The 24517-nt window shown below is 42.6% G+C and overlaps 1 protein-coding gene across 3 annotated transcripts; it reads left to right on the top strand.

The window, feature by feature from the left end:
• Positions 1-6228: 6228 nt before the first annotated feature.
• On the top strand, positions 6229-22889 carry LMO4 (LIM domain only 4). Of its 3 annotated transcripts, none has more exons than XM_061186361.1 (5): positions 6229-6636; positions 9367-9605; positions 16976-17072; positions 17470-17625; positions 22135-22889. In XM_061186361.1, the coding sequence occupies exons 2-5, from the start codon at positions 9370-9372 to the stop codon at positions 22141-22143; spliced, it is 498 nt and encodes a 165-aa protein (XP_061042344.1). In that variant the 5' UTR covers positions 6229-6636; positions 9367-9369; the 3' UTR covers positions 22144-22889. The 3 variants fall into 3 exon arrangements, with proteins under 3 accessions (XP_061042344.1, XP_061042347.1, XP_061042345.1); XM_061186364.1 differs by lacking the exon at positions 6229-6636 and adding an exon at positions 8834-8952; XM_061186362.1 differs by lacking the exon at positions 6229-6636 and adding an exon at positions 9076-9166.
• Positions 22890-24517: the final 1628 nt, after the last annotated feature.

The raw sequence follows: 24517 nt of genomic DNA, 5'->3' as shown, positions 1-24517 counted from the left end.
TTCCAGAAATTATCAAAACTTCGCTGGCGTGTCATACGTAGTCTTCCCAGCAATGAGTTATAGTCAATAATTCATTCCCTGACTGAGCTGATAACAGGCAGATATTCCAATAATGTGCCAGGATTTACTACTGGACACAAACAGTAAGTAGAAATTTCAATGCAGCGCTAAATGTTATCTCAGTGGAGAAAAGCAATAAAAACAGGACAGAGAGTGGCATCTGGGTACAATGCTTGGATGTTTTAACCCTCTAATTAGAACAAACATGTACAAAGGTAGTGTTGTTTAAGTTTTCATTCTTTCTTTGAAGCAAATTGTTTCCAGAGTATTGTTCCGTAATGACTTCTCCTGGCCCTATTGTCAGAAAGCACAACAGATGGCTCTGAAAAAATACTGGAAAGAAAGTCTATTTTATTCTTGAGTTGCTTTCCCGAATTTTAAAATGGCTTGAATATTTTCCTTGTAAAGGAAACTCTCCCTGCCTTTGCCCCTGCCCACACAAATGATCGTCTTAGACTAAAGGTCTTAAATATATTTTCAGTGATTTCTTATCATACAGAGAAATCGACAAATTTGCTTTCTCTGTCAGAATGTTTTGAAGCTAGAAAAGACGTGGTGATTCATCAAAAACAATTTTATTATGAAATTTGATTTATGTTGAGAAATATAAATGATGACGTTATAATGTGTACCTCTGCATGGAGGGAACACATTTTAGTCAATTGAGTTATCCAATTTTATTATTATTTTTAAAAAATCCATATCTCATTGTTTGTTTTATTCTAAAGAATTTATGGCACTGTATAGAATAGAAATATGTGTTTTTCAACTCTATGGACAGCTATGGATTGAACTCCGCTAATTCCACCAGGGTTATTCATTATAATTAGATGAATAAATATTATCATATTTTCATCAACTTTTTTGTGAGCAAATAGAGACCAGTATTATACTTTAAAATATTACATTTTATTACAAATCTACATAGAGAAAAAGCTTAATTATATCAATACTATAATTAAAAGTGACACTAACTAAAGAAGCTGTGGTTTGGGGTACTTGAAATTTCTGAATTATTAGCCTTTCTTTTCCCAAGAACTGTTAGTGGGAACATAGCAGGAATGAATTATGCTTTAATGCTTTAGTTTCTCTATCAATAAATGCTCATTTCCATCGTCTTGGAGAGGAACAGTAATTAATGTTAAATGGAATTGCTATTTTCTACTGGATTTATAATTTTAATATATATTCTTAGTAATAACCACCTCACATATACACAAATGGCCCAGTCATCTACATACCCTCTTTTGTAACTACTACAAAATTAAATTTATCCATAGTAAGATTTAACTCGACTTTAATAAGCATTGCCTGTGGGCCCAGTAGACCATTTCGAAGACCCTAATGAACAAATAACATACTCACATATATAGTCTCATAATTTATTTGCAATGATATATGCAGAATATCACTTGTGCTTGAATATTATTGACAAAATTCAGTCCTAGCAAGAGGTAGCAGGCGTAAGCCAAGTAATTTTTCCTATAATATCACCACTATGAAATATATTCATAGATCAAGATTTGCTGATCGTTCTGAGGCAGATTTGGGGGATTTTTAAGGTCCTGTTCCTACCCTGATAAACATGTATGAAGAAAATGAGTCATTTCTTGCCACTATAATAAAAGTGGCCTTGCTATGTCAGACAAAATAATGTGTCACAGATGTATTTTCTTCTTTCCCATCATCTTTTCCACCTTTCCCATCATTTCCAGGAGTTTCAAATGTCCTTATCAGGTAGAATAATTAAAAGCAAAATCTACATTGTAAATTATATTTCTGATCACAACGGTATCAATGCTGTTTCCTTCTCCTCAGTGATCTTCTAATTGTTTTATTTCAACGAAATCGACTTTTTCACTATGCTTTTATATTACCCTATAAAGGAGAGGTTAGGATAGAACTTCCTAAATACTGATCAACATAATTTGGTGGGACATTTACCAAATGTAGACATTTGGATTGCTTAAAAAAAAAAAAAAAATGATGTTCTAAAAAAGCAACAACCTACCCCTTTATCACATGAAACATTTAGTGAGATATTTATAAGGGATTTTGAGAAATACCAACAAAAGGCAGTCAGTGAATTTAAAGTATTATCAATATTTAAAGCCAAGATATAGTTATTTGAAGTATAGTCTTTTAGATAAGTTGAGTTCATTATGAATCCCTAATCTTTTTTAAAAACAGTTATTTTTTGAAGTATAGTTGATTTGCAATGTTGTGTTAATTTCTGCTGTACAGCAAAGTGATTCAGTTATACACACACACACACACATATTCTTTTTCATACTCTTTTCCATTATAGTTTATCACAGGATATTGAATATAGGTCCCTGTGATAGACAGTAGGACCTTGTTGTTTGTCCATTCGATACATAATAGTTTGCATCTGCTAATCCCAAACTCCCACCATCCCTCCCCCACCCTGCTTCTCCTTGGCAACCACAAGTCTGTTCTCTATGTCTGTGAGTCTGTTTCTGTTTCATAGATAATTTCATTTGTGTCATATTGTAGATGAATCCCTATTCTGAAATGCTGCAGCAGTCTCTCCGACTCTACCACTGTGCAGTAGCCCAGCCAACACTACCACCACAAAAACTGGCAGGGACCTAAGTGCCATTCCTCCTCCTCTTTCCTCATGACATCTGTTGGTAACTATCGTTGGTTCTTCTTCTCGCCACACCTTTTATATTTTGGAATTGTTGCCCCAGATTCAAGCTTTTCAGATTCACTTTGGCTGAATCTTTTGATTTCAAGGGATCTCTATGATGGCAGCAATAATGGTAGGCAGATTTTTTTTAAAATGCCTTTCTAAAAAGACTGCCTTCAAAAACAGTTTTGCATTGACTTTAAAAGGTTAAAGTATATTTTTCTTGAGAAAGAGCTGGGGCACTTTAACGTGGAAGCTGCCATATCAGCATCAAATAATCTGGCCTTTCTCAGGGCACAGAAGGTGACACGGGTCTGTGTGGAACCTCTGGCGGTCCACGGGAGATTCTCAGAGAACTGTCACTTGGAGAACGGAAAAAAGGATTATGAGTTGAGGACTTAAAGGAGAAGAAGGGAAGGTATGGGCAAATCATTTTGGGGTGAGTGGGGAGAATGAGGGCTTGATCTAAGATCAATATGGTTCCTACATTTAATTAGGATTCAAGAAAGAAACGATTTGAGTTTCTCTTTCTTTTCCAAAGCACTGTATTCTTATTTCTCATTGTAGGTGAGTAGTTAAATGATGAGTGTATGACATCAGCTGAGGTTTCTTGAACTGCTAGGCACACTATAACACTATTATTTTGAATTTAGTTAATTTTACTATATACCAGGATTACTTTGAGCACTTTTATATCCGTTTGAAGAACACCTGAATACAGAACTGCCTTACCCATAATGAACTTGTATTTACACAGTTTTTGTGAGTTTAGCATCAGTGGAAATAAAAGATTAACATTGCTACCTCATTCAAGCTGGCCCTTTCAGACCACAAACATCTCGCTACCCAGATGAGAAAGGACTGCTAAATGCAAGGAATGCAGAAATAAAGACTACCCAGAGGTGGCGCTGTGGTTAAAGTACACCTGAATTTTGATTACAGTGAATGAATTTATTTCCTACCCCTCTGAAGAGAGACTGTTAGCCATTACCGCTTTTGTATTTCTATAACCACAGCATCAGCAAATAAAGGTCTCCAGTAACATACTCCCACCCACTCCAATCTACAGGGACATGTGTAAAGTCCTCACTCCACACACAATCAGAGCCAAAACACTGAAACTACCTCCTAGGCCCCTTCAAGCCTAGAGATCTATACTGAAAGTTTTATCCATCCTTCTCTCTTCTTTTCCTTCCACAAAAACTACAGTCCTTTGGATAATTACTCAGTGATATCCGATGTCTGATTTATTTTCTAACATTTCGTTTTAAAATAAAGATTTAATTTCGGAGTACATACTTTGGGAAATAACTAAAGTACCACAGTTCATTCCAGACCTATGTATTATGTGTTCTATAAGAAAATCATTTTTTAAAGAAAGGAAAAATAAAGACGATTTGGCTTAATTCCTTCATTTGTGGATTAGAAAATGAAGGACCAGAGCAGGAAATTTACTTGTACATGACAAATCATAACTTAATTGCAGCTCACTAAGATCTTGTGTCATCTCGTTTTGATTATTATAAATTATTAACAATTGAAGCTGACCAAGGGAATTATTTGTATTATTATGTGTATTATTTGTTTACGGGGTTCCTTTCCCCTTTTGGTTTAACTGAGTTTTCTTTACCAAACTTCAAGGAACATTACATGTTTTTAAGTTGGCTTTCTTTAATCACACCCATCTGCAGCTGTTTTCTGTACAGAATATTTTAATTATTATTATAGTTTTAATGATTTTTTAAAAGTTTTTCATATGTGCACAGTGACTTGATCATAAAAATGCAATTTTAAGTTCCAATCAATAAAAGTAAGCCATTTAATTTCGAGGTGCTAGAAATATAAAGAAAGGAGTATTCTAACTGGTATTTAAAAATGTCTTCTGCTTGATATTGTAGGCAATGACTATAGTTTCTTTTGCAGCCTTAATGTTGATGGTTTGAAAGACAGAAATCCCCCAGACAGACACTAAAACCATAGATGTTTAACATCTGCATTGTCTAGCCAGATTCTTCTGCAGGTTCCTTTCCTCAATCTAGCAGTACTGTGCGTAATACGGTATGAAAACTTGTCCCACAAGGCTGGTTTTACTTAATGATACTCAGCAGAAGGGCTTTGCACTTTCATGATAATTTCCAACAGAAAAATCTCTCTGGAACTTACTAATAATAATCAGACTTAATATTAGCCTCAGATCGGAGATTTATTAAAACTATTTGGCAGAGCAGATAAAGTTGAAGCATCTAGGCTGAGCTGCGGCCCTGGAAAGAAGACACTCAGACTACCACCCTAATAGCATTCCTCAAAACTTGATTTATACTAGAAGTAACCTTTCTTACTCTCCAGAGGCTGTGAGATTTCGAATCTTGCAATAACTTCCATCGCTCTGGGGGCTACGAGAAATTTGGCCTCTCATCCTCTACAGTGGGGTGGATACAGGGGGCCAGGCTTTTCCCCAGAAGTTTTCCTCAACTTTGAACGTAAGGACTGTGATCTTTCTACCACCAGCAATTGACAAATACCTATGAAATGCCTACTGGGCACTTGGTTTATACTCGGGTTGATGGGGAGAAGCTTCTACCTTGTTAATGAAACTTCCACTAAGGTTCATAAATCTCTAACATCGTGAATTTAAAAAACAAAAACAAAAGAACACCTCAAAAACCATCTCTTCTGCGTGTGTGTGAAGTCCACCGCCCTGAGATTTCGACCAAGCTTTTCTACCTCAACAGGAAGAGGCCCATTTCTGAGACAGATGTGAAGTAAGTTTCCTAAGGGGCTCCTCTCGGCGCGAGGACGGGCTATCCCCGAGGGGCGAGCGGGCGCGGGTCCCCAGGGGGCCACGTGAACAGGGAGGGCAGGTGTGGCCCCCGCGCCTCGGCTTGCCATCTCGGGCCACGGGGGGCCGCGCCGGCGGGGTCGGCGGCGCCCGAGGGACTTCTCCCCACCTGATTCCGGCCCTTCCCCGCTTCAGCCTCGGCCGGCTCAGCCGCCTCGCTCTCTCCCCCGCCCCCGGAGTCTCGTTTCAGTCATCCCTTTGTCCTTGCCCGGATTGGCAGGTTTTATTATTCCGCCTGAACAATCCGGCCGCCCAGTGGCTGAGGGTCGCTGACGTCGGCGGCAGAGCCTGGGAGTAGTTGGGATTTTGCTCTGTCAGTAACACATGTGTAAGAGCCGCGGAGGGAGCGAGTGAGCCGGCTAGAGGCCAGCGCCGCCGCCACTGCCGCCGCCAAGCCGGGCAGCAGCAGTCCCGGCAGGGGCGAGGGTCAGGCGCGCCGGGCCCTGCCGGCCGCAGCTCCCCGCCTCCCGGGCGCGCCCGCCCCCCGGCCTCCGCGCCGGCCGCCGCCGCTCCCGGGGCTGTTGTGTCTGCGGCCGCTCCCCGGCTGGAGGTGCAGGAAGCTCGGCCGAGCGGCCGTCGCCGCCAGCAGCCCCGAGCGAGCGAGCGGGCGGGCGGGTGCACGGGAGGGAGGCAGGCGGAGGAGGAGGAGCGGGAGGAGCGCGGGCGGGGCGGGGGCCTCCGGGCGGGGGAATATACAAAGTGAAGCCACATTGCCAAACTTGAAGCAGCGATTGCAGCAGTTGCTGCCGCTGCGCCGCGCCGCGCGGGCCGAGGGCTCCTGCAGCTGCTCGCGCGGAGCCGGAGGCGGAGAAGAACGACGAGGACCGAGACTGACGCTTCTGCTTCCCGGCGCCTGCCACTTACGCGGGGCCCCCCAACCCAGCCTCAGAGCAGCGCGTTAAAAAAAAAAAAAGAAAAGAAAAGCAGCCCTTAGCCCCCTCCTCCCCTTTCCTGCTTCTGCGAGAACATCCCCCCCTCCCTCCAGCTCCGCCAGCCAAGGCGCCCCTTCCTTGGAAGCCGAGCGGCTTCGCTCGAATTTCGCCGCCGCCGCCTCTCGCAATATTGCAATATAGGGGAAAAGCAGGTAAGGGGACGGCTGGGGAGCCGCGGGCGGGGGGGGGGGAGAAGGAGGAGGGGGGCGATTTGGGCCGGGGCTGTTTTCTTTGGCTTGCTTCCCTTGACCGTCCCAAATTGCAAGTAAACAATACGTCGGCTTAGATAATGCGCGAGTCTGAAACTACCGAGGTCGGCCTGCGAGCTAGCACGGAGGGCAGCCCCGGGCCGCCAGCTTTGTAGCGGTTCCTGCTTACAAAAGGGTTCTTCTTGGAGACGGGGCTGGTGGGGACCTTGGAGGCGTGTGGGGATATTTTCAGTTCCGAAGGCAGAGGCAGGAGGTGCTTTAAGGGTTGAAGTCTGAGAAGTAGTGTGGGGAAAATAGTCACGACCCTACCCCCCGCACCCCACCACTATTTTTGAAACAGTGGCAGAAAGGATCTAAGTGAGCAGGATTCGGTATTGCTGGTTCTTTTAAAAAATTCCTCTTGGCTTATAAGTCTTTTGTTCCAATCCAGGAGAAATCCGGTGAATCACCTAATTAAAATCAAGACATGAATTAAGCATCCATTTTTGTACTACAAATTGCCAGCGCTACGTTTGTCCCTCCCTTGGTCTCCATTAAAAAACACCAGAGACGTTGTTAAAGGGGGGCAGATTTTGCCTCTAGCTGCCAGTTCTGCTTTCTATTTCACAGACTACCTCAGGACCTAAATTGCTTGGCTATGTAATTACTAGAGTATAAGCCTATTTAACTTAAAAGCTTTCTTTTTTTTTCCAACTCTAAATGAAACTTGATGAGGGCCCGTCCTTAGTTATCAGGGGAGTCAGTTTCTGGTCAGTCGTCTTGATTCATCTCTTTTAGATTTAATCAGCATTAAGGTATTGCTTGTCCTTAAGAGCTTTAGCTAATGGGGTTACTGGATGCTTTTCTCAGTGTAATGTTTCCTTTTCAAAAAAAATATACATATATATTTACCTCTCACCAAAGATGGGGGCGGGGAAGAGCTTGGAATCTCCTCCCTCCCTCTCCTCTTTTAAAAAGGAATTCAGAGCGATTAAAACGTTGGGCGGGGGTGGGCAGTTTAAAGACCTAGGGCAGGAAATGCAGATTCATTTGGGTTAGGGCTGAAATTGTAACAAAAAGCAATTCCTCGAGTAAATGCATCAGATAAATCAATTTACATAAAGGTATGATGCATTCGGATAAATGCAATGCTAATGGGTTTTAGAGTGGTCCTGTTTCCAAAGTCTCAGGGTTTTGTTACAGCTTAATTGGTGCAGTTCTTATTCTGGTTTATTGTGCGGTCACTGGACACACGTTCCGGGACTCTTTCGGAGGAAATGTGTTTAAAATCGGCCTATTTAAGGAACACAAGTCCTTGTTTCGTTCCCTTCCCCTCGTTTTTTTGCAGCAGCCAAGTTGGGCCGGGGACAGGCAAAGTTCGTCCTCTCCCTTCTGAGGTATCAGCTGAATGTCTTGAGCAGATAGCCGGGAGCCTCGGGGGGAGCCCACACTCTCGGCTTACAGAGGACAAAGACAAAACAGGCTGCTTAATTGGCAGTAAATAACTTGATCTTTTTATAGAATAAGTGACTGGAGGAACACTAGGACTTTATTGGACTCAGGATTGGAGGCAACAAATTAATCGGTTTAGGCTAAGCTTTATAAATTGATTCCTATATTAGACCCCAGTTGTTTCTCTCGTGACATTCATTAGAAAGAGTGGGGAATTTTTAAAAGCAGTTTTTGGTGACAGTAGGTCTGGCTCAGATATAACTTGTGCATCCTTTAACAGTGCCTTCTCACATATTATCAGTAACGTACCCCCCACCCTTTTGGAGGAACAAAGCTCTACCATTTAAATTGCTGATCAAGGGCAGATTAGTGAGACCAAAGTGGAGAGTGTTTGTATAGGAAGTTAACAGGCATCCTAAAGTTCAATGATCTATTATTCTTGCCTGTGTCCTGCAAACGCAGAGAAAACACTCATTGATCTTCAAAATGAAATGAGATTTGGAACAATAATGGGAGATGGCGGTCACCACAATGGCATGTGAAAGGTGCTGTTTAAAATAAGAAAAACCAGTTTCGCAACTTTACACACCGCACCGCCCCCCCCGAAGTCCCCTCGCCTCCCCTCCCACCACCACTCTCTCCATCTCCCCTCCGCCGGTTCTTCCCTCCTTCCCTTTCAGAAAGCCGAACTATTTCCAACTTGTGAACTGCAGCTGCACTTCCCCGGGCAGAGCTCGGGAGGGAACGTGGCTCCGGCGGGGGCCGCCTCTCACTCCCCTCGGCTAGCGCTCGGGGCTCGGCGGGGCCCCGGGAGGGGCCGGCGAGGCGGTGGGTGGGTTTGACCCTCATTTGCTGGAGGCGGGCGGCGGAGGAGGGGGCAGTGGGCGGAGGCGGGGGCCGGGAGGAGGCGCCGCGAGGGGAGGAGCGCGCCGCGGAGCCTCGCTCTCTTGAGTTTTGACAGTACCCGAGCTGAAATTGTCAGCGGCGGCGAGCGCTGGAAAGTTGAGAGGAGCTCGTGGCCCCAGAACAAAGCTTGAGAAAAGTAAACAGGCGGCTGCTGCCGGCAAGCCTCCCTCCTTCCCTCTCCCCCTCATCCTCCTTCCCGCCCTTGCCCTGCTGCTTCCTTCCAGCAGTTCTGGGGGGTGGCGGGGGGACGGATTCGCTCTCTCGCGCGGCGAGTACTAACTTTTGCATCGCCCCTGTTTTGTCTCTCTCTCCCTGTCCCCTTCCCGCCCTCTGCAGACCATGGTGAATCCGGGCAGCAGCTCACAGCCGCCCCCGGTGACGGCCGGCTCCCTCTCCTGGAAGCGGTGCGCAGGCTGCGGAGGCAAGATTGCGGACCGCTTTCTGCTCTATGCCATGGACAGCTACTGGCACAGCCGGTGCCTCAAGTGTTCCTGCTGCCAGGCGCAGCTGGGCGACATCGGCACGTCCTGTTACACCAAGAGCGGCATGATCCTTTGCAGAAATGACTACATTAGGTAAGACTGGGCTGCTTTTCCCCGACGTGGGCGGGCAGAGCAATGGCAAGGCCAAAGGTTACCAAGGGTTTTAAAGAAAGGAGCAGGGCATCTCTGAGAATACAGGGTAGCCTTCACCTCAAAAACCCGGTTGGCTGAAATTTAAGGGGTTAAAGAAGCATGTGTTAATCTTCCAATATTTAGTGGCAAATTAATGGCAAAGGCCACACGAAGTAAAAACTGCGCATCTGGTGGGACTGGGCTGCTAGGTGTGCAAAGGTTGGGACCAGGATCCTCGGGACCAGGATTTCAAGTGGTCAGCCGCACTTGGACCCTCCACTAAAAATAAACATTTCAAGTGGGAGTTAAGCTGCTTTCTTAAAGCAAGGTAGGGACCAACATAGGAACTCGGAGACAAAAGACTGATTTAAAAATTTAAGTGTGGGTAGTGGGAAATGATTTGCCGATGGTGATGGCTGATTATGACATTTACGTAAGCACCTTTAAACTTTTTTGAGTGGAAAACTGACTCATTCTTTGTGCTCCTTGTGAAAAATGCTGATTGCCCATCGGTTTAAAGACTTGTCATTCTTCTTATAGCAAAGAAACCTGAACAAGAAAAAAAAAAACTTAATGGTAATGTTTCTCTTTATATACTGTTACTTGAAGGCTCGCAATACTCAAGTGTTAGTGTGTGGTTTGTGATGTAGAATTTGCAGTTCTTTCAATTGAGGAATGTTCAGATTTTGGGTTTTTTGTTGTCATTTGTATCAGTACCCTTGATCCCCAAAAGAGATTTAGGGAAAGAGGCTATAGAGTTATACTAATCTTGCATTTTAAAGCAATGTATAGGAACATTCATATGCCCATGTAAGCAGCCTTTTTCCAACAAGTTTCAGTGCAATTAATGGAAAGAATTCAGGAGGTCAGGTGCCTATAGGATCTTTTCAGGTGAACTCAAGCTACTTAAACTCATTAATTTGAAAGGAGGCATTTGAAGGATTACACATTTAATTTGAGTAAATGGTTTGATAGACTGATGCACATGAATGCTTCTAGGAGGTGTTCTGTTTCAACATCCAGTAATTAAAAAAAAAAAAAAACCACACGCACACGGTTGATACTAGACAACCGCTCACTTTTAAGAAATGCGTTCTATTTAAATTTCTGCCCTAAACCGTTTTCTTTATAGAGATTAGAAAAATTTTGCCCTTTCTTCAATGCGGGTGAATCAATAGATGAGGTATTTTGTTCAAAGTTTAGCTCCATTGTGATTCCCTCACTCTGCATCTAAAACTGCAGAAGATCCCAGTGCAGTTTGGAGCTGAGTATGGGTATGTTTACCCCAGCGATATCATTAGATGTAAATGATGGAATAAGATGATATTTGGCTATTCCAGTAATGCAACCTATGTCCTCTTTGCTGGCCTCCTCAATCAGCCAAGTAAAAGAAATACAGGAAGGGAGAGGGCTTTTATTTTTAAATTAAGATGGCAGCGTTAATTTCACGAAGTGTTCTTTTAGAAGTAAACGTTGGAAAATCATCAGCAGCATGGGTATAATGCTTTCTGGTCCTCCTTCCAAGCAATGTCATGAGCTTTGACAGTACTGTAATTAAATAGAGAGCAAAACTGGTAAGAAGGAGGGTGGTTTAAAGGGGAAAAATTGACAGTGCTGTTCAGAAGCAGTGAATGGTACAGATTCATCTCTTTTCCAAGTGCCTTCAGAAAACCTTCGCTTCTGATTACCACTAATTAAAAAGAAGATGGGTCCACTTGCATTCCCCCAGGACAAGTTTAGGCAAGTGGCTTCCTGGGAATCACTTCCATTTCTTTCCTTATTCTTGGGAACAAATATAAATGCCCATTTGGTGTTTTTCTCTTGGCTTAATGGAGCAATGGAGGATGTGTGCCCAGCCCCAAGACTTAATTAATTGGGTCCATATTCTCCCTTTCTTTTTTCCTGACTTTGAAAACTGGAACCACGCTTGCTGTTGAACTGGAGGCTACCCTGAGGACCTTAGATTTGTTCGGGAGAGCGGAGTTCTAGCTCAGTACCAAATTGATCCTTTCCTCACACTGCTCAGGGCCCAGCAGCAGACACCCCCCTCTCACCCACCAAGTTTAAGGGATCTCCTAAGTCTTCCTTCAGTGTTCCTTCCTTCTGCCCACCAAGATGCCGAAAGGGTGGGAAGGAGGGGAGGCTGCGCGTTCCTTTTCCTCTCAGCCACTCCCTCCCCAGTCTCCCCTCAGTCCACTTGTTGGAGGAGCTTTCAATTCTGCAGGGACGGCCGCTGAGGAGCGGGACTAATCCGCTCTCCGGCCGCCAGGTGAAGGGGACCCTTTGGTTCTTCGGCCCCAGCTGGGACCACAGAGCGATTTATTAAGGGGCTTTTAAACTGTCTGACTTTGAGGTTGTGGCTTTTTGAAAACAAGCAAGATCTGGCTAAAAAGCTTTGGGAGAGCTGGGAGGGGCCCGGGGAGGAGGGGGTTGCGGGGGGGAGGGGTGGGTGGTGCTGCTTTTCCCCAGCCCCTTCCCCCTGCGCGACCAAGTGTCGATTGGGCAGAGCTGGGCTTCTGCCTCTCCTCCCTCCAAGATTTCAGATAAAGCGGCTGCCTTGCTGCAGCGAATCCGCACAATTAAAAGCTTTAATTAGTGGCTCCTCCATTTTCTTAGTTCTGATGGGCTTTATCTAATGAGATCTGGTCTCTGGCTTAGATCTGCTCCGAATGACGTGTCCGCAATGAATGAGAGCTGCGTCGCAAACAAAACATTTAATTAACAAAATTGGCCTCTAAGAGAGGGAGGGATAGACAAGGGGGGGAGGGGAGAGGAAGGGGAGGGTGGGTCTTAAAGGGGCCAACGCCGGCCTGGCCCCGCCACCTTGCAAAATTACAAAAGTCGTCGAACCTTGGAAGCGCGTCCTCCCCCTTCCCCCCCAGTTCCCGACCCCCCAGCTCAATCCCAGCGCCACCAAGTAGCTTCAGAAACTCCGATTCTCTTTCTTCGAGTCCTCCTTCCTCCACCCCCACCTCGGGCCCGAAGACTGGCGCGGAAAGTGCAGCGAGAGGAGGAAGTTCGGAGATCGACGGGTGGGGCTCCAGGTCCGGGGAGGCGAGGCTACGCGCCGGAAGCTCGGGTGGTGGTTCTCGGCGTGCCGGGTCTCGCTCGCTGGCTCGCTCGCTCGGCCGGGCGGGGGCCGGGCTGGGGGCCGGCGGCGCCTGAGGCCGCAGTTCAGGCGCCCAGCCGGCCGGTAGCCTTGGGCCCGCGAGGGGGCGAGCGCAGGGCGGGAGCCGGACGAGCGGGTAGCGCTTTCTCTCCCCGGGCTCCGCTCGGGAGGTTCACGTGGCGCCCGCAGCCGCAGTGAGCGCCGCGCAGCTAGGGGTGGGGGCCCGGGGCGGGGGGATTGGTGGTGGTTGGTGGTGGAGGGTGTGTTTGGGGAGGGGGTAGCGTTAGGAATGGAGGCGCCGCCAGACAGCGAGTTCATTTCCCTGGTAATCAACAGCAAGCTGCTATATTCAGAGAATGCTGTCCCTTTAATTGAACAGGCTAGGTAATTAAATGGCACTTTTCCAATAGGACGTGCTAGGTAAATCTAATAGTTGGTTATTTAATATCACTTTGAAGTCTGCCCACTCAAGCACAATGACAGCACAGGAGCATGTGAACTATTAGCTAGGAAAAAAAAAAAAAAAACCCCAGGATCTCAAAAATTAATTAAATCGCATGCAATTTAGGGGGAACGTTTATCTTGATTTGTCATAACAGAATTAATTCAAGGCCTCCAATTCACTTGGGGGCAGATCTGTTACTCTGAATTAACCAAGCGTAATTTGGCTGATTTTTTTTTTTTCTCCCTCCCCTCTCTAACGCAGCAGTTGCGATTATTCACAGCCCCCCTCTTAAGTATCAATAGCTTCTGGTGCTTTTAAGGTGCTTGGTCTCTAGTTATTCCGAAGTACCTTTAATGGACTTGGCTCCAGGCATAATTTCTGGGTTGCATTTTCTTTGTTACATTTAATATAGCTGGTGCAGAATTTAGATTAAATATGGGAACCCGCTGGAAAACCAATTGCTTTTGGATCGGTAGCTGTGGATGTGCATTTTTCTCCTCAGATAGGTTGCTGATATTTACTTGTAGGTACAAATGTATACCTTTCAGCCACACTCTTAGAAACCTACCTCTCCTTGCCTGAAAGCGGTTTAGAAAACAGCCGTATCGTGTGTATTTTGCTTGAAGTAATCAGTTGCAAGTAGGCTCACCTATTGGTCGCTGAAGTTAGGGAAAGATGCTAAGTATTATTACTGAACTAAAAATACAACTTGCTCTCCATATCTTTCTGTCAGCAAGGAGAGTTGGAGCTGGCAAACAGTACTAGCACTGCATGGTACTTTTCATAGGAGCAGAGCACCTTTAAAGTGTAGAGGTTTGGTGGGATTTCTTCCCTTCTTTTCCCTTTTCCCCATGTAAGTAACCTCTTGATGTTTGTGATTGATTGCATTGCCCAAATGCTGAAATATTAACGACCTTCTTGGACTGAGGACCCAAAGAAAGGAAACTGAAACCGATTCTGTCATCACAATTAAAGACTCCCCTGGCTTTAATTAGCCTGACCTGGGGTATATCTCCCCCTTGCTTGAGTTAAAGAGAAAAGAGCCCATTATAGTCCAGTCTGAGACCGATAGCTACTTAATTGAGCACCTAAAGCCTCAAGCCTTTTAAATCAAACACTGTCCTGGACAGTCCCCCTGGTTAGATAATTAACTCTCCAGCGCACAGAAACGTTGTTAAAACACACACACACACACACACACACACACACACACACACACACAAACTTTTCAGAAAAAGGGTGGAATTCTAATGGTAGCCTTCCTGTCTGGTAAAAGGGATTAAAATGTGTATAGACATGTAAGTTTTCTGCTCTGAGGCAGCCTTAAAGCTGTAGGCACGGAAAGATATTAAACTCCATTAATAATGTTGTTCAATAGCACATCAGTCCTGGGTAGATCTTGGTCATTTTCAAACTTTGTAACTGTAATTTCTGACACTTTAGGAATCCCGTGATTTTGTGGCTGATTGTTCCCTGAAAGGTTATGCAAGTGGTGCTGGAGAAAATGAGATGTATGAAAAGCTTTTGGATTACATACGACTGCCCTGATTATTAAAATACACTTAGACATTGAAGACATACAACTGACTTTACTCAGGGTAAATTGTTAAATAAATGCACACTTAGGTTGGGTAATCAGATCGGTACTGTGAAAGGGTATTTTTGAGATGGAGTGTCACTGTGTACCTGTTGGTAGCGGCAGCCATAATTAGAGACTCCTGGCCATTAAAATACTTCTGGGTTGCTGTAAGAGGATATTTGGTCCTTGGCTCAGGTAGGATTCTGTTCCCTACCCCCGTTGTCTACACCGCCCCTCTTTTATCCTCAGCATGTTTTTGGCTACATCGACAGGTTTTTAATTTTATTCTTACCCGAAGTGTTTGAGTTGGTACCCCTTTTGGGGATTGAAATAGCCCTGCTGTTGCCCGGAAACTCCCCCTGGCAGTGCTAATTCTCTGGCCACCCCACCCTTCTGAGAACCCTCTTGTGGCAGCAGTGACAACCCACACTTGCAGGATGCTGTGGGTGAGACTCCGGGAGGCCTCATCAATGCTCCTGAAGTGGTCCAGCGTTAGGAAATGGCAGGCCAGTGGCCCCTGAGCTCCCACACGGTGCGGTCCTGCGGCTAGAGGTCCTGACAGTGTATTATTTCAGCTTTCTCTCTGTAACTGTTCTGATTCTGTAAGAACGTGTCAATGTGTCATGGATCTCAGACTAATTAGTTTTGAAATGGAGTTTTGATTGAACTCTTCAAATCGATGCTGCTGCAAAATTTGTTTCTTGGGCTTCCTATTAAAAGCCATCTTAAGGGGCAGTTTTACTACTCTCCCTGTCGTTCAGTCGATACATTTAATAACAACTTACAGGCTATTTTCAATAAAGTGGCGACAGCAAATTAGTAGTTTGAACATGACAAGCCTCTTCTGCAAGACCAGATTCTGAAAACTCAAAGCAATTATTTTTATATAGAGGCATGCCACAATCATTCAGATTACGGGGTGTTCTATAGGAGCCTGTCTCCTGGTTTGACACAAACTGCATTTTATGACTTTCTTTGGACAAGGAAGAAATGCAAGTATTAATATTTATTATGACACCGATATGTTAGTTTGTAAGTCCTATTACTTTGTTTTTCTTTGTTGAAAAGTGCCTCTCTGACCCTGCTTACTCGTTCTGATATCACCTTTCAATGTGAAATCATTTTGGTCTGTTTAATAAATATTTGTGGATATTAAAGAGGGAAGCCCAAAAGCAAATAAAGCTTCCTAGCTTGAGTCTACAGATTTCACAAAAGCCAAAGTTCGGTGTTCGTTAAAATATTTTGTCGCGCCTGTGGAAGGATGTAAGGAATTATGTATATCTTTTTCTTCAGTACACCGCACTTCCTTGAGCTTTCCCCTCCTCTGCAGACTTCTCCTTCTCCCCCTCCTCCCCCCATGGCAGATGTTGTGGTCTCATTTGATTGCATAGGAAAACTGCAGTGATACAGCAAACACCCAGAGAGATATGATGACAAATGGGTCCAGATCCCGGTAAATTACTTTCTGCTCAAATCGAAATTTCATTCAGTTTGTTGCTAGCAGAGATGAAGTAATCTAAATTGTGGACTCAGGAGCGGATAGAGGGAAGTTGGAGCAAGCATTTCATTATCAAGAGAGAGAGAAGGTTAGGATGAAAGAGATGAGCAGAGGCAAATCTTAAGTGTTGACACCATGATTGAAAAGGTTAACCCATACACATTATATATCAACCTGGATAGCAGAGAGTTTCTAATGGAAAGTCTGCACTGATGGAGGTTTACGGGAGTTTCAATACACTGAGCATGATGTCTTCTTAGATATACAATCAAATCCTCTTAACCCTTTTGATGACTCATATCTCAAGATATGATTAAAGTACAAAAGAGTTCTTCATATAATTTCAAGGACACAATACATTTAAACTCCAGGCATGAATTGTATCTCTTTTTTTTATGATGAACTCAGTAATCTGATAAAATGTGTGTAGAACAGAATTGTTCCGTATTTGCTAGAGGTGTAAGTCAATATTTTGATTAAACCCAGGGCACCCTCTTCCTCTGCGGTAGGCAGAAGTTAGCTGTGGCCCCCAAAAGGATTTTTCGCAGATGATGTAAATCACTCATAAAATTTGAGGCCGGAGCCTAAGAATTCAGTCTCTGTCAAATGCATTCCAAAGGGAGGGCCGGAGGCAGGGGGATTTCTTTCTTTTTCCTTGGTTTGGGATTATTTATCGGTGTCCCTGTCATCTTTGTTTCAGGTTATTTGGGAATAGCGGTGCTTGCAGCGCTTGTGGACAGTCTATTCCTGCGAGCGAACTCGTCATGAGGGCCCAAGGCAATGTGTATCATCTGAAGGTAGCAGCTGCTCCTCCTCTGTTTTTTAAAAGAACCATAACTTTCCTACATGGAGACAAAGCATGTCTCCTTAGTAGGAACCCTGTTTTCTCAAGCCGCAAACATGGAAGGAATCCACTGAAATTGTTACGTGGCAGTGATGATTACACATCCACCCACGCCACTCCCCCCATGCCACAGAAGCACACACCTGTTTGTCGCTTTTCCCCTTTAGCTTGATCCAGTTTCTTGCATTTTGGCTTACTCTTTTCCAGAATCATGTTGAAGGAAAGAAAACACTAAGCCATAAGTGGCTCTCTGTACTTGACAGATACCTGCTTAAAAACAGTTTATAAACTTGTGACCAAAAAAGACTTAATTTGTACTTGTTTTCAGTGGATTTGCTTTTTCCTTTCAGTGTTTTACATGCTCTACCTGCCGGAATCGCCTGGTCCCAGGAGATCGGTTTCACTACATCAATGGCAGTTTATTTTGTGAACATGATAGACCTACAGCTCTCATCAATGGCCATTTGAATTCACTTCAGAGCAATCCACTACTGCCAGACCAGAAGGTGAATACCTAGTTGGAAGGTTCAACCTCTCCATCTAGTGAGGGAGTTTTCCTAGGTGGTTGTGTTTTGGTGTGCCCTTTTAAAGAAATGTAGACTACTCATACATACACCGTTCAGAAATAGAAGAGTTGATTGGTTAAATCGTGAATCTTCTGTGGTGAAAAAAATCCTGACTTAGTTATAGCTGTAGCTTTACCAATGTTGAACACATTATCACATGCAGCATCAGGCAGAATGTAAAACTTGCCTACGACCAGTTGTTTATCCCACTTGACAATTTTGAAATTCAGAAATACGATTAGGGTATTGTGACTAGGTTATTGTGGGGGGAAAATTAGAACATTTTTGGTAGGAAGAGGGAATAAATGTCTTTGTCATGAAAGAATGATTTCTGCATTAGTAATAGCAATCTGGACACCTGCCTTCCTAACCCAATTTACGGTGCTTTGAATCTTAGAAGAGCAGTTTTACAAAACATTCTGGAATTCCAAAGGAGAGCGTTTTTGTTGATTGGTAGTCCCATACATAATATTTGAGTAAGTTACAACTGTTTTAAAAGTTCTAGCTCTTGCTGATCATTAAAGATTAAATGTCTTGATTCTTGATCCACAACTGGAAAGTTTTTGGACCAGAGTTAGAAACGAGGAAATTATACAAATGTACGAATCATGTATTAGAGGGCACTTCAGAGGGAAAATTGGTGATCAACAGTTGTCCAGCACCTGCAGTACTGGATAGTTTCAGATCTATTTTAATCTCCTTAGTAAGTCCTATAGCTATGCAAGTGAGTGCATTTTGATAACTGCTGTGCCTAATTTGTAACAATTACTGTCAACCTTCAGTTAAGAGACTGTTCATTCCACACTGGCCCAGAAAAGAGTGAAATGTATGACTCGTGCGCATAATTTTATTCACATCATATTTCATACTGATTATGTATTGATGACATTGATTCATTTACTCTTTACAGCACCACTTGCATGGATATTAAATCTTATTGACCACAGATGAATTTTAATTTCAGATTGGTGATAGATTTTTCCATCAGCTCTGATAGTATGTTTGACTTTTTCATCATTAACCCAGGCAATCACACAGCACTGAGTTATTGCATTGAAACAAAAAGTGCACACTTCACTTGGTAATTCTTTATGGATTTACAATAGGAACTTCATTAATGTCTGTTGTAGGGATCACAAAAAACATTTATCTGCAAATAGGAATTTAGCAAGCGTCAAAAATCTCAGGAAAACATATTAGGCTTCTTTGTCTTCCGTAATGCATTTTCTTAATGCTGTGTACAGGGAAAATGACTAATATTTGAAAACTTTTAAATTATACTGCCATATTTTAATGCTTATTTTTATCATTTTCCCTTACTCAAGTTTATGGAATGATTTTAAATGCATTTTCCATTGCTTTCTTAGGTAAAGGTTAATTGCATCAAAATATGTACAGTTTTCCTTATTTACTAATATGGGAACTACACAGAATACTATTTTAAGAACGGAAATCTAATTTTTTATTGCAGATTAATCAGTCACCATTGATGAGCCAGGTCAAGCTTCTTTAAGGAGTGCCAATACATATAAATACTTACAGATCTTCATGGTTTCAGTTGTAATTAAGTGAATCTATAGGGCCGAGTTGAGGCCAATGAATGGGTAACAAATATTTTGAGATACCCATTTCAATATAGAGGCAAAGCCATTTGTAGTTATACTTGGTAGCCAAAAAAAAAGTACAAGAATAAAATCCACCCCCTCCAAGGTAAATGCTTAGTTTCTCTACAAACTATATCTTAAGTTTGTTGCTGGTTTTATACCATTTCTTTCCCTGACTTCGCAAGGCATAAAAAAATGATACAGCTCACCAACTTGCATGGTGAGAATTGAAGGATGTAGAGACAAGATGGAAAATGTAGCCAGACTGTGTAGACAGACTGAAATACAGGCCATAGCAGTGTTAGCCAGGGACTAAGTACACAGACACGTAATAAGTACGAGCACCGTCTCACAGTACCGTCTTACTGAGTATGAGATGACGTAAATTGGGAGGTGTTAGGGAGGAAAATTTGAGGAAAATCTGGTTTACATGTTTACGAGATTCCAAGTATTGTGCCTTTCATGTAAGTCCATACCTTTTGCAGGGTGGGAGAGGTAGGGCGTTCATTTTGGAACACAAAATATATGAGGCAATGAATAAGAGCCTTACCAGTGTGTATTTTAATGTTGGAAGCCTTTTAAAAGGAGACAGGTGGCCTTCAAAAATTAATAGCTCTTAAAAGGCATAAGGAAATATAACTTAAGGATGTGTTCTTGTCAGACATTGGTGAGAAGCTGTGTTTTGGGGGTGATGTTAATTAAGAACATATCCCCGTTGGCCTAAATGTCTTACATTTTTGCCCTTGGTGGTCAGCTCACCATGAGCACAGTCAATTCACAAGGTAGTTTTTGTAAATAAAGGTTTTGGGTAAGCTGAATGTCGTCCAGAGAGATATTAATGAGAGGGCAAGGGGGAAGAGGTAATGAAAATATACTTCCTGGTGGAATCATAAACTGCTTTTTGGACCTGGAGAATGCTTTAAAATGATTTTCCCCAAACCCTGTGGCGTTTCTTTTCTGGAGGAGATGAGATGGGGAGAAATGACAAATAGCTCCATTTTATTATTTTCTTCTCTCTCATTCTCCATATTTTTGGTAGGGAAAATTGGACATTAATTTTGGCCATTTTCCTTCTGTTCACAGAACCAATTACGTTTTTAGTGCGTGATGCATAATAAATATACCCAAACATCCTCTGGCTGAAAAGTAATGAGTTGACTATTTGTACATCCCTTCTTTAAAGGCAGCTAATTGTATGGAAAGTATAGGCCCCCATCATCTGGCCCCTTTCAACTTTTATCCTCCTGAAATTTGTTCCCAGTGTCTGGGATGTATAGTTCAGTTGTCCTGCACCATTGGCTTTTGTATGTTCTGAGAAAAAATCATCTTAAGCTCTTAAATCATACAGTCTCTTTGACTGAAGTCTCAGACCACTCTTGTTCTAGGATCTACAAAATGTTATAGCCTATATTGTCTGAAGGAGACTTGGCTCCCCTCAGGAGAATACTGCCTTGTAGAGAGAGAGTTATGTAAATAGAATCAAGAATTGTGGGGTGGTTTTTTTTTTTTTTTTTTTGGTAAATTTTTTGCCTGCTCTGGAATTCTTTCTTCCACTCAGGAGTGATGGTTTCATCTAGAATAATCTGTGCTTTTCAGTAAAATAAGACATCACATTTCTTTGGTCAGAAGAAAATTTAGCGAGGGTTCTAGTTTACATTACCACTTCGCAGTTCCCCCCGTAGTTACATAATTGACGTTGTGTGTGTGTGTCCATCGTAGAGGACATTTGTTGCTCATTTATTAAATATGCTCGCTGGCTGCTGCCGCATCTTTGTTCTGGACAGACAAATTACCTTTCTCACACTGAGCCTCCACTCTGGGGATTAAGCCTCTACCACTTCAATTAGCTTGGAAGTAGGGGGTTGCAGCTCCTAATAGACTTCAGGCTCTTAGTAAGTTAGGGAAAGGGTGAAAGGAGAACTTCCTGGGAAGCTCACAATGTCATTTAAAAACCATAAAAACCTAATATATATTATTTCATTTTGGTAATTGCAAACAGATTGTATTGGACAACTGTGTGGATTATCATTTCTGACTTAGATATTTAAGTTAGACTTCCATTGAACTACATTCTTTAATTGAGCACAAGTCATTAACACATTACATATGTTTGATTCATATATTTACAATATTTATGTAATATTAAGTGGCATAGTAGGTAGGAAATACTAAGGGAAAAGAAGTATCTCAATATTTTTGTGTGTGTGTGTATACACACATGTATATACACACATACCTATAAGCAGAGAAGGACATGGGTGCATAGACATCATATGGGGATATTAGAATAATCATGTTAACCGCCAGTATTTGTTTAGCATTTATTAAGTGCCAGGCGCTGTTGAATGCGCTCCCTATATATTATGTAATCCTTATAACACCCTTATTATCCCCGCTTTTAGGATGAGGAAACCAAGACACAGACAGTTAAGTAACTTGCCGAAGTTTACACAGTTGAGAATATTAACACAAAACTTCCTGGGGAGGAGGGACTTGGCTCTGATGTGCCTTTAAGATCCTAGTACGAGGCAAGATGTTACAATTCATGCTTTGCAGAAAGAAACTTGCTTTTAAGAGAGTTCAGCAATTCATTGTAGAACTTTACACCAGAAACTTTCTGAAGTCCATTTATCGTCTCATTTTGTCCGCTAGTAAAAGTGCAGAAAATGTTATGCTTTAGTTCTCCACTGCCAGAGTAAGTAGCGTAGAAAGCCTCTAACAAGTCACAGTTGGAAAGTAATCTAATAGATTAGTGAATGTAGGGAAGACAGAAGCAGCCATGTTTGAGTTTAATATCTCTCAAGTTTAGCATTTTAGCTAAGATGCCCGTTTTTGTTTCTTGCAGGTCTGCTAAAAGGTCAGAGTAATGCAGAATGCGTGCCTTCATCTCAGATCTTGTTCATCACAGGTGGATCCCATGTGTCTTCAGTAGACAAGTCACCTTTGTAGCTAGCACCAGTGCCAGCTCCACGCCATTGCACCTTCTTTAGTCTTGATTGCCCTTCTTGCATTTATTGGTGTATTAAAATGACTGAATATGAACATTAAGGACTCCATGAACCTGGGCTAATGGGAGACTGTAGAGAAAATGAAAAAAGATCCACCGGAGGACATCTTTGGGGGGGAGGGAGCTTGGGAGGAGGGAAATGACTAATGAAGCTAATTAAAAGAAGCATTCAAATCTGCTTTCTACCCTCATTAACAATTAGCAGGGCACTGGCCAGAGTTTGTACCCTGTGTTTTTACCTTAACAACATTCTATTTGCTCTTTGTATATTTAAGTGTTGTAAGGAAATGTGTTTCAATCAAAACTGAACATGAGATAAAGGAAAGAGATGTGGCTTTTGTGATATTCTATCACAAACACTTTTATTGTATCTCTGTAAAATACAATGTATGTATGCATGTAAGTGTTTTCGTCCTAATGTTGCTACTCCCATGGCAAAGAAAAAAAAAAAAGAATGAAAAAAGAAAAAAAAAATTGGAAAAAAAATCAGCCTCATAGAAGCTACTGTGTAGAAATTCCCCCCTACTTCTAATTTGCTGAATGAAGAAAAAAATCTTTTATTTGTGATATTTTCAGAGACATTTGCTCTAGTATGGTGTATTTAAATAATAAAAACTTAAAAGAAAAATATTCGATGGAGTTTGGGTTTAAAAACTGCTTTTTCTTTTCTGTGTTTTGGAAAATTTTATTGTATTTTTGTTCCGTACCAAGTTCACTTTAAATCTTCGGGGGTCGAGGGAAGCAGTGCGTATATTTATTTAGCTCTGAGCCAATAAGGTATTCTTCAGATTACTTAACTCTTGCCATTTTTGGCAGGAGTACGAAGCCATGTTTCTAACGGAGTCCTTTCTATAAATTCAGAATATTCTGTTAACAGCATGTCATTACACTTCTGCTGTATCACAGTGAATCTTTTGTGTTTATATATATACGTTTGATTCTTCAGCTATTTCGTTTATTCTTTTTTCTCAGTAGGAAAGCCTTGGGTATTGATGGAAAGCATGTTAAAGAATGTGGCATAACCATTTTGTTCTCTTACCAAGTTTATAGCTTTTGAAGGAAATAGCAGTTCTAAACCATACCTGTACAGATTTTGAAGTGCCATTAGTTGTTAGGAGCCCCGAACTCTTTTACAGTCCTCTTTGATGGGTGAAGCAGCCATTTCCTGCTGCGCTTCTAGACTCGTGTGGTCTGCTGTATGATTTGTTTATTTTGTTTTGCTCTTACGCTCCTGTACTGACTCTGCCTTTCCATGTGTTTGGCAGAGGATTTGGATTTCATTTAGTAGTAGTCTTGAGGTACTTAGTTGCCTGTTCTAGGCAGCAGAGTCTCCCCACCAGCGCCCAAGTTGCCTGCAGGAAACACGTGTAGGCCAAGGACTCAGTGGGCCCAGTGCCGGTGCTGGAAGGAGGAAAAACGTGAAAGGCTGCCCTGCCAGGCTTGTAGTATGTGAGCAAACTCAACTGCAACTTCTCTTACAGGTTAATAAAACCAGGTGTGTTCATAATGCTACTTTAAGTTTTATTTTCTCTTGTTCCAGAGAAAAGCTCCTGATATAGACCCACCCTCTCTCTGAGAATGGGAATTGGTTCTGCAGAGAGGTCTGGCTCACCACCTCTCAGCTAGCAGTCAGCTTCCCTTTGGGATCTCCTGCTTCCAGAGATTCCAGGCCAAGAGGAAAAAAATCAGTTGCTCCAACTGAAAACCTCCTATAAACCTCATGTAGGAGAATTTAAAGGCAGAGTTAGTTAAAGTGAATAGTTTATTAGAGCTTTATAAAAAGAATATGCAGGAGAAAAAATAAAATGAACAAAATCACATAGATAACAATATCTGTTTGAGTTGGATCCTTGGGGAATTGCTAGGAACTAGTTCTGGTTTTTAACACTTTTTTTTTTTCCCTTCAATATCCTTTAAGGGAACGTGGGACTCTTCAGGACAGAAAAGGAGAAATGTGTTAATAAGAATGCTAGCATCTTCTCTAATTCTTTTTGACATAAGCACTCATGTCCCATATAGTGTAGAAATTCAAAGGAGATAGTTAATAACTTTGTAGTCAGTAATACAGTGTGGCATTTAGTGATGTGGAGGGCTAAGGTCATTAAAGACTTTAAATGAACTATTATAGGGCTAGTTCCTCAAGCACTGCTGCGTATTTAATAACGAGCTTCTAAAAGCATTTCTTAAGTTGCAGACCTATAAGATTACAAATGTCACTCAT

Source organism: Eubalaena glacialis, chromosome 3, assembly GCF_028564815.1.
Source record: "Eubalaena glacialis isolate mEubGla1 chromosome 3, mEubGla1.1.hap2.+ XY, whole genome shotgun sequence".
NCBI lineage: Eukaryota > Metazoa > Chordata > Mammalia > Artiodactyla > Balaenidae > Eubalaena > Eubalaena glacialis.
This window is presented reverse-complemented; position numbering and strand designations above follow the sequence as displayed.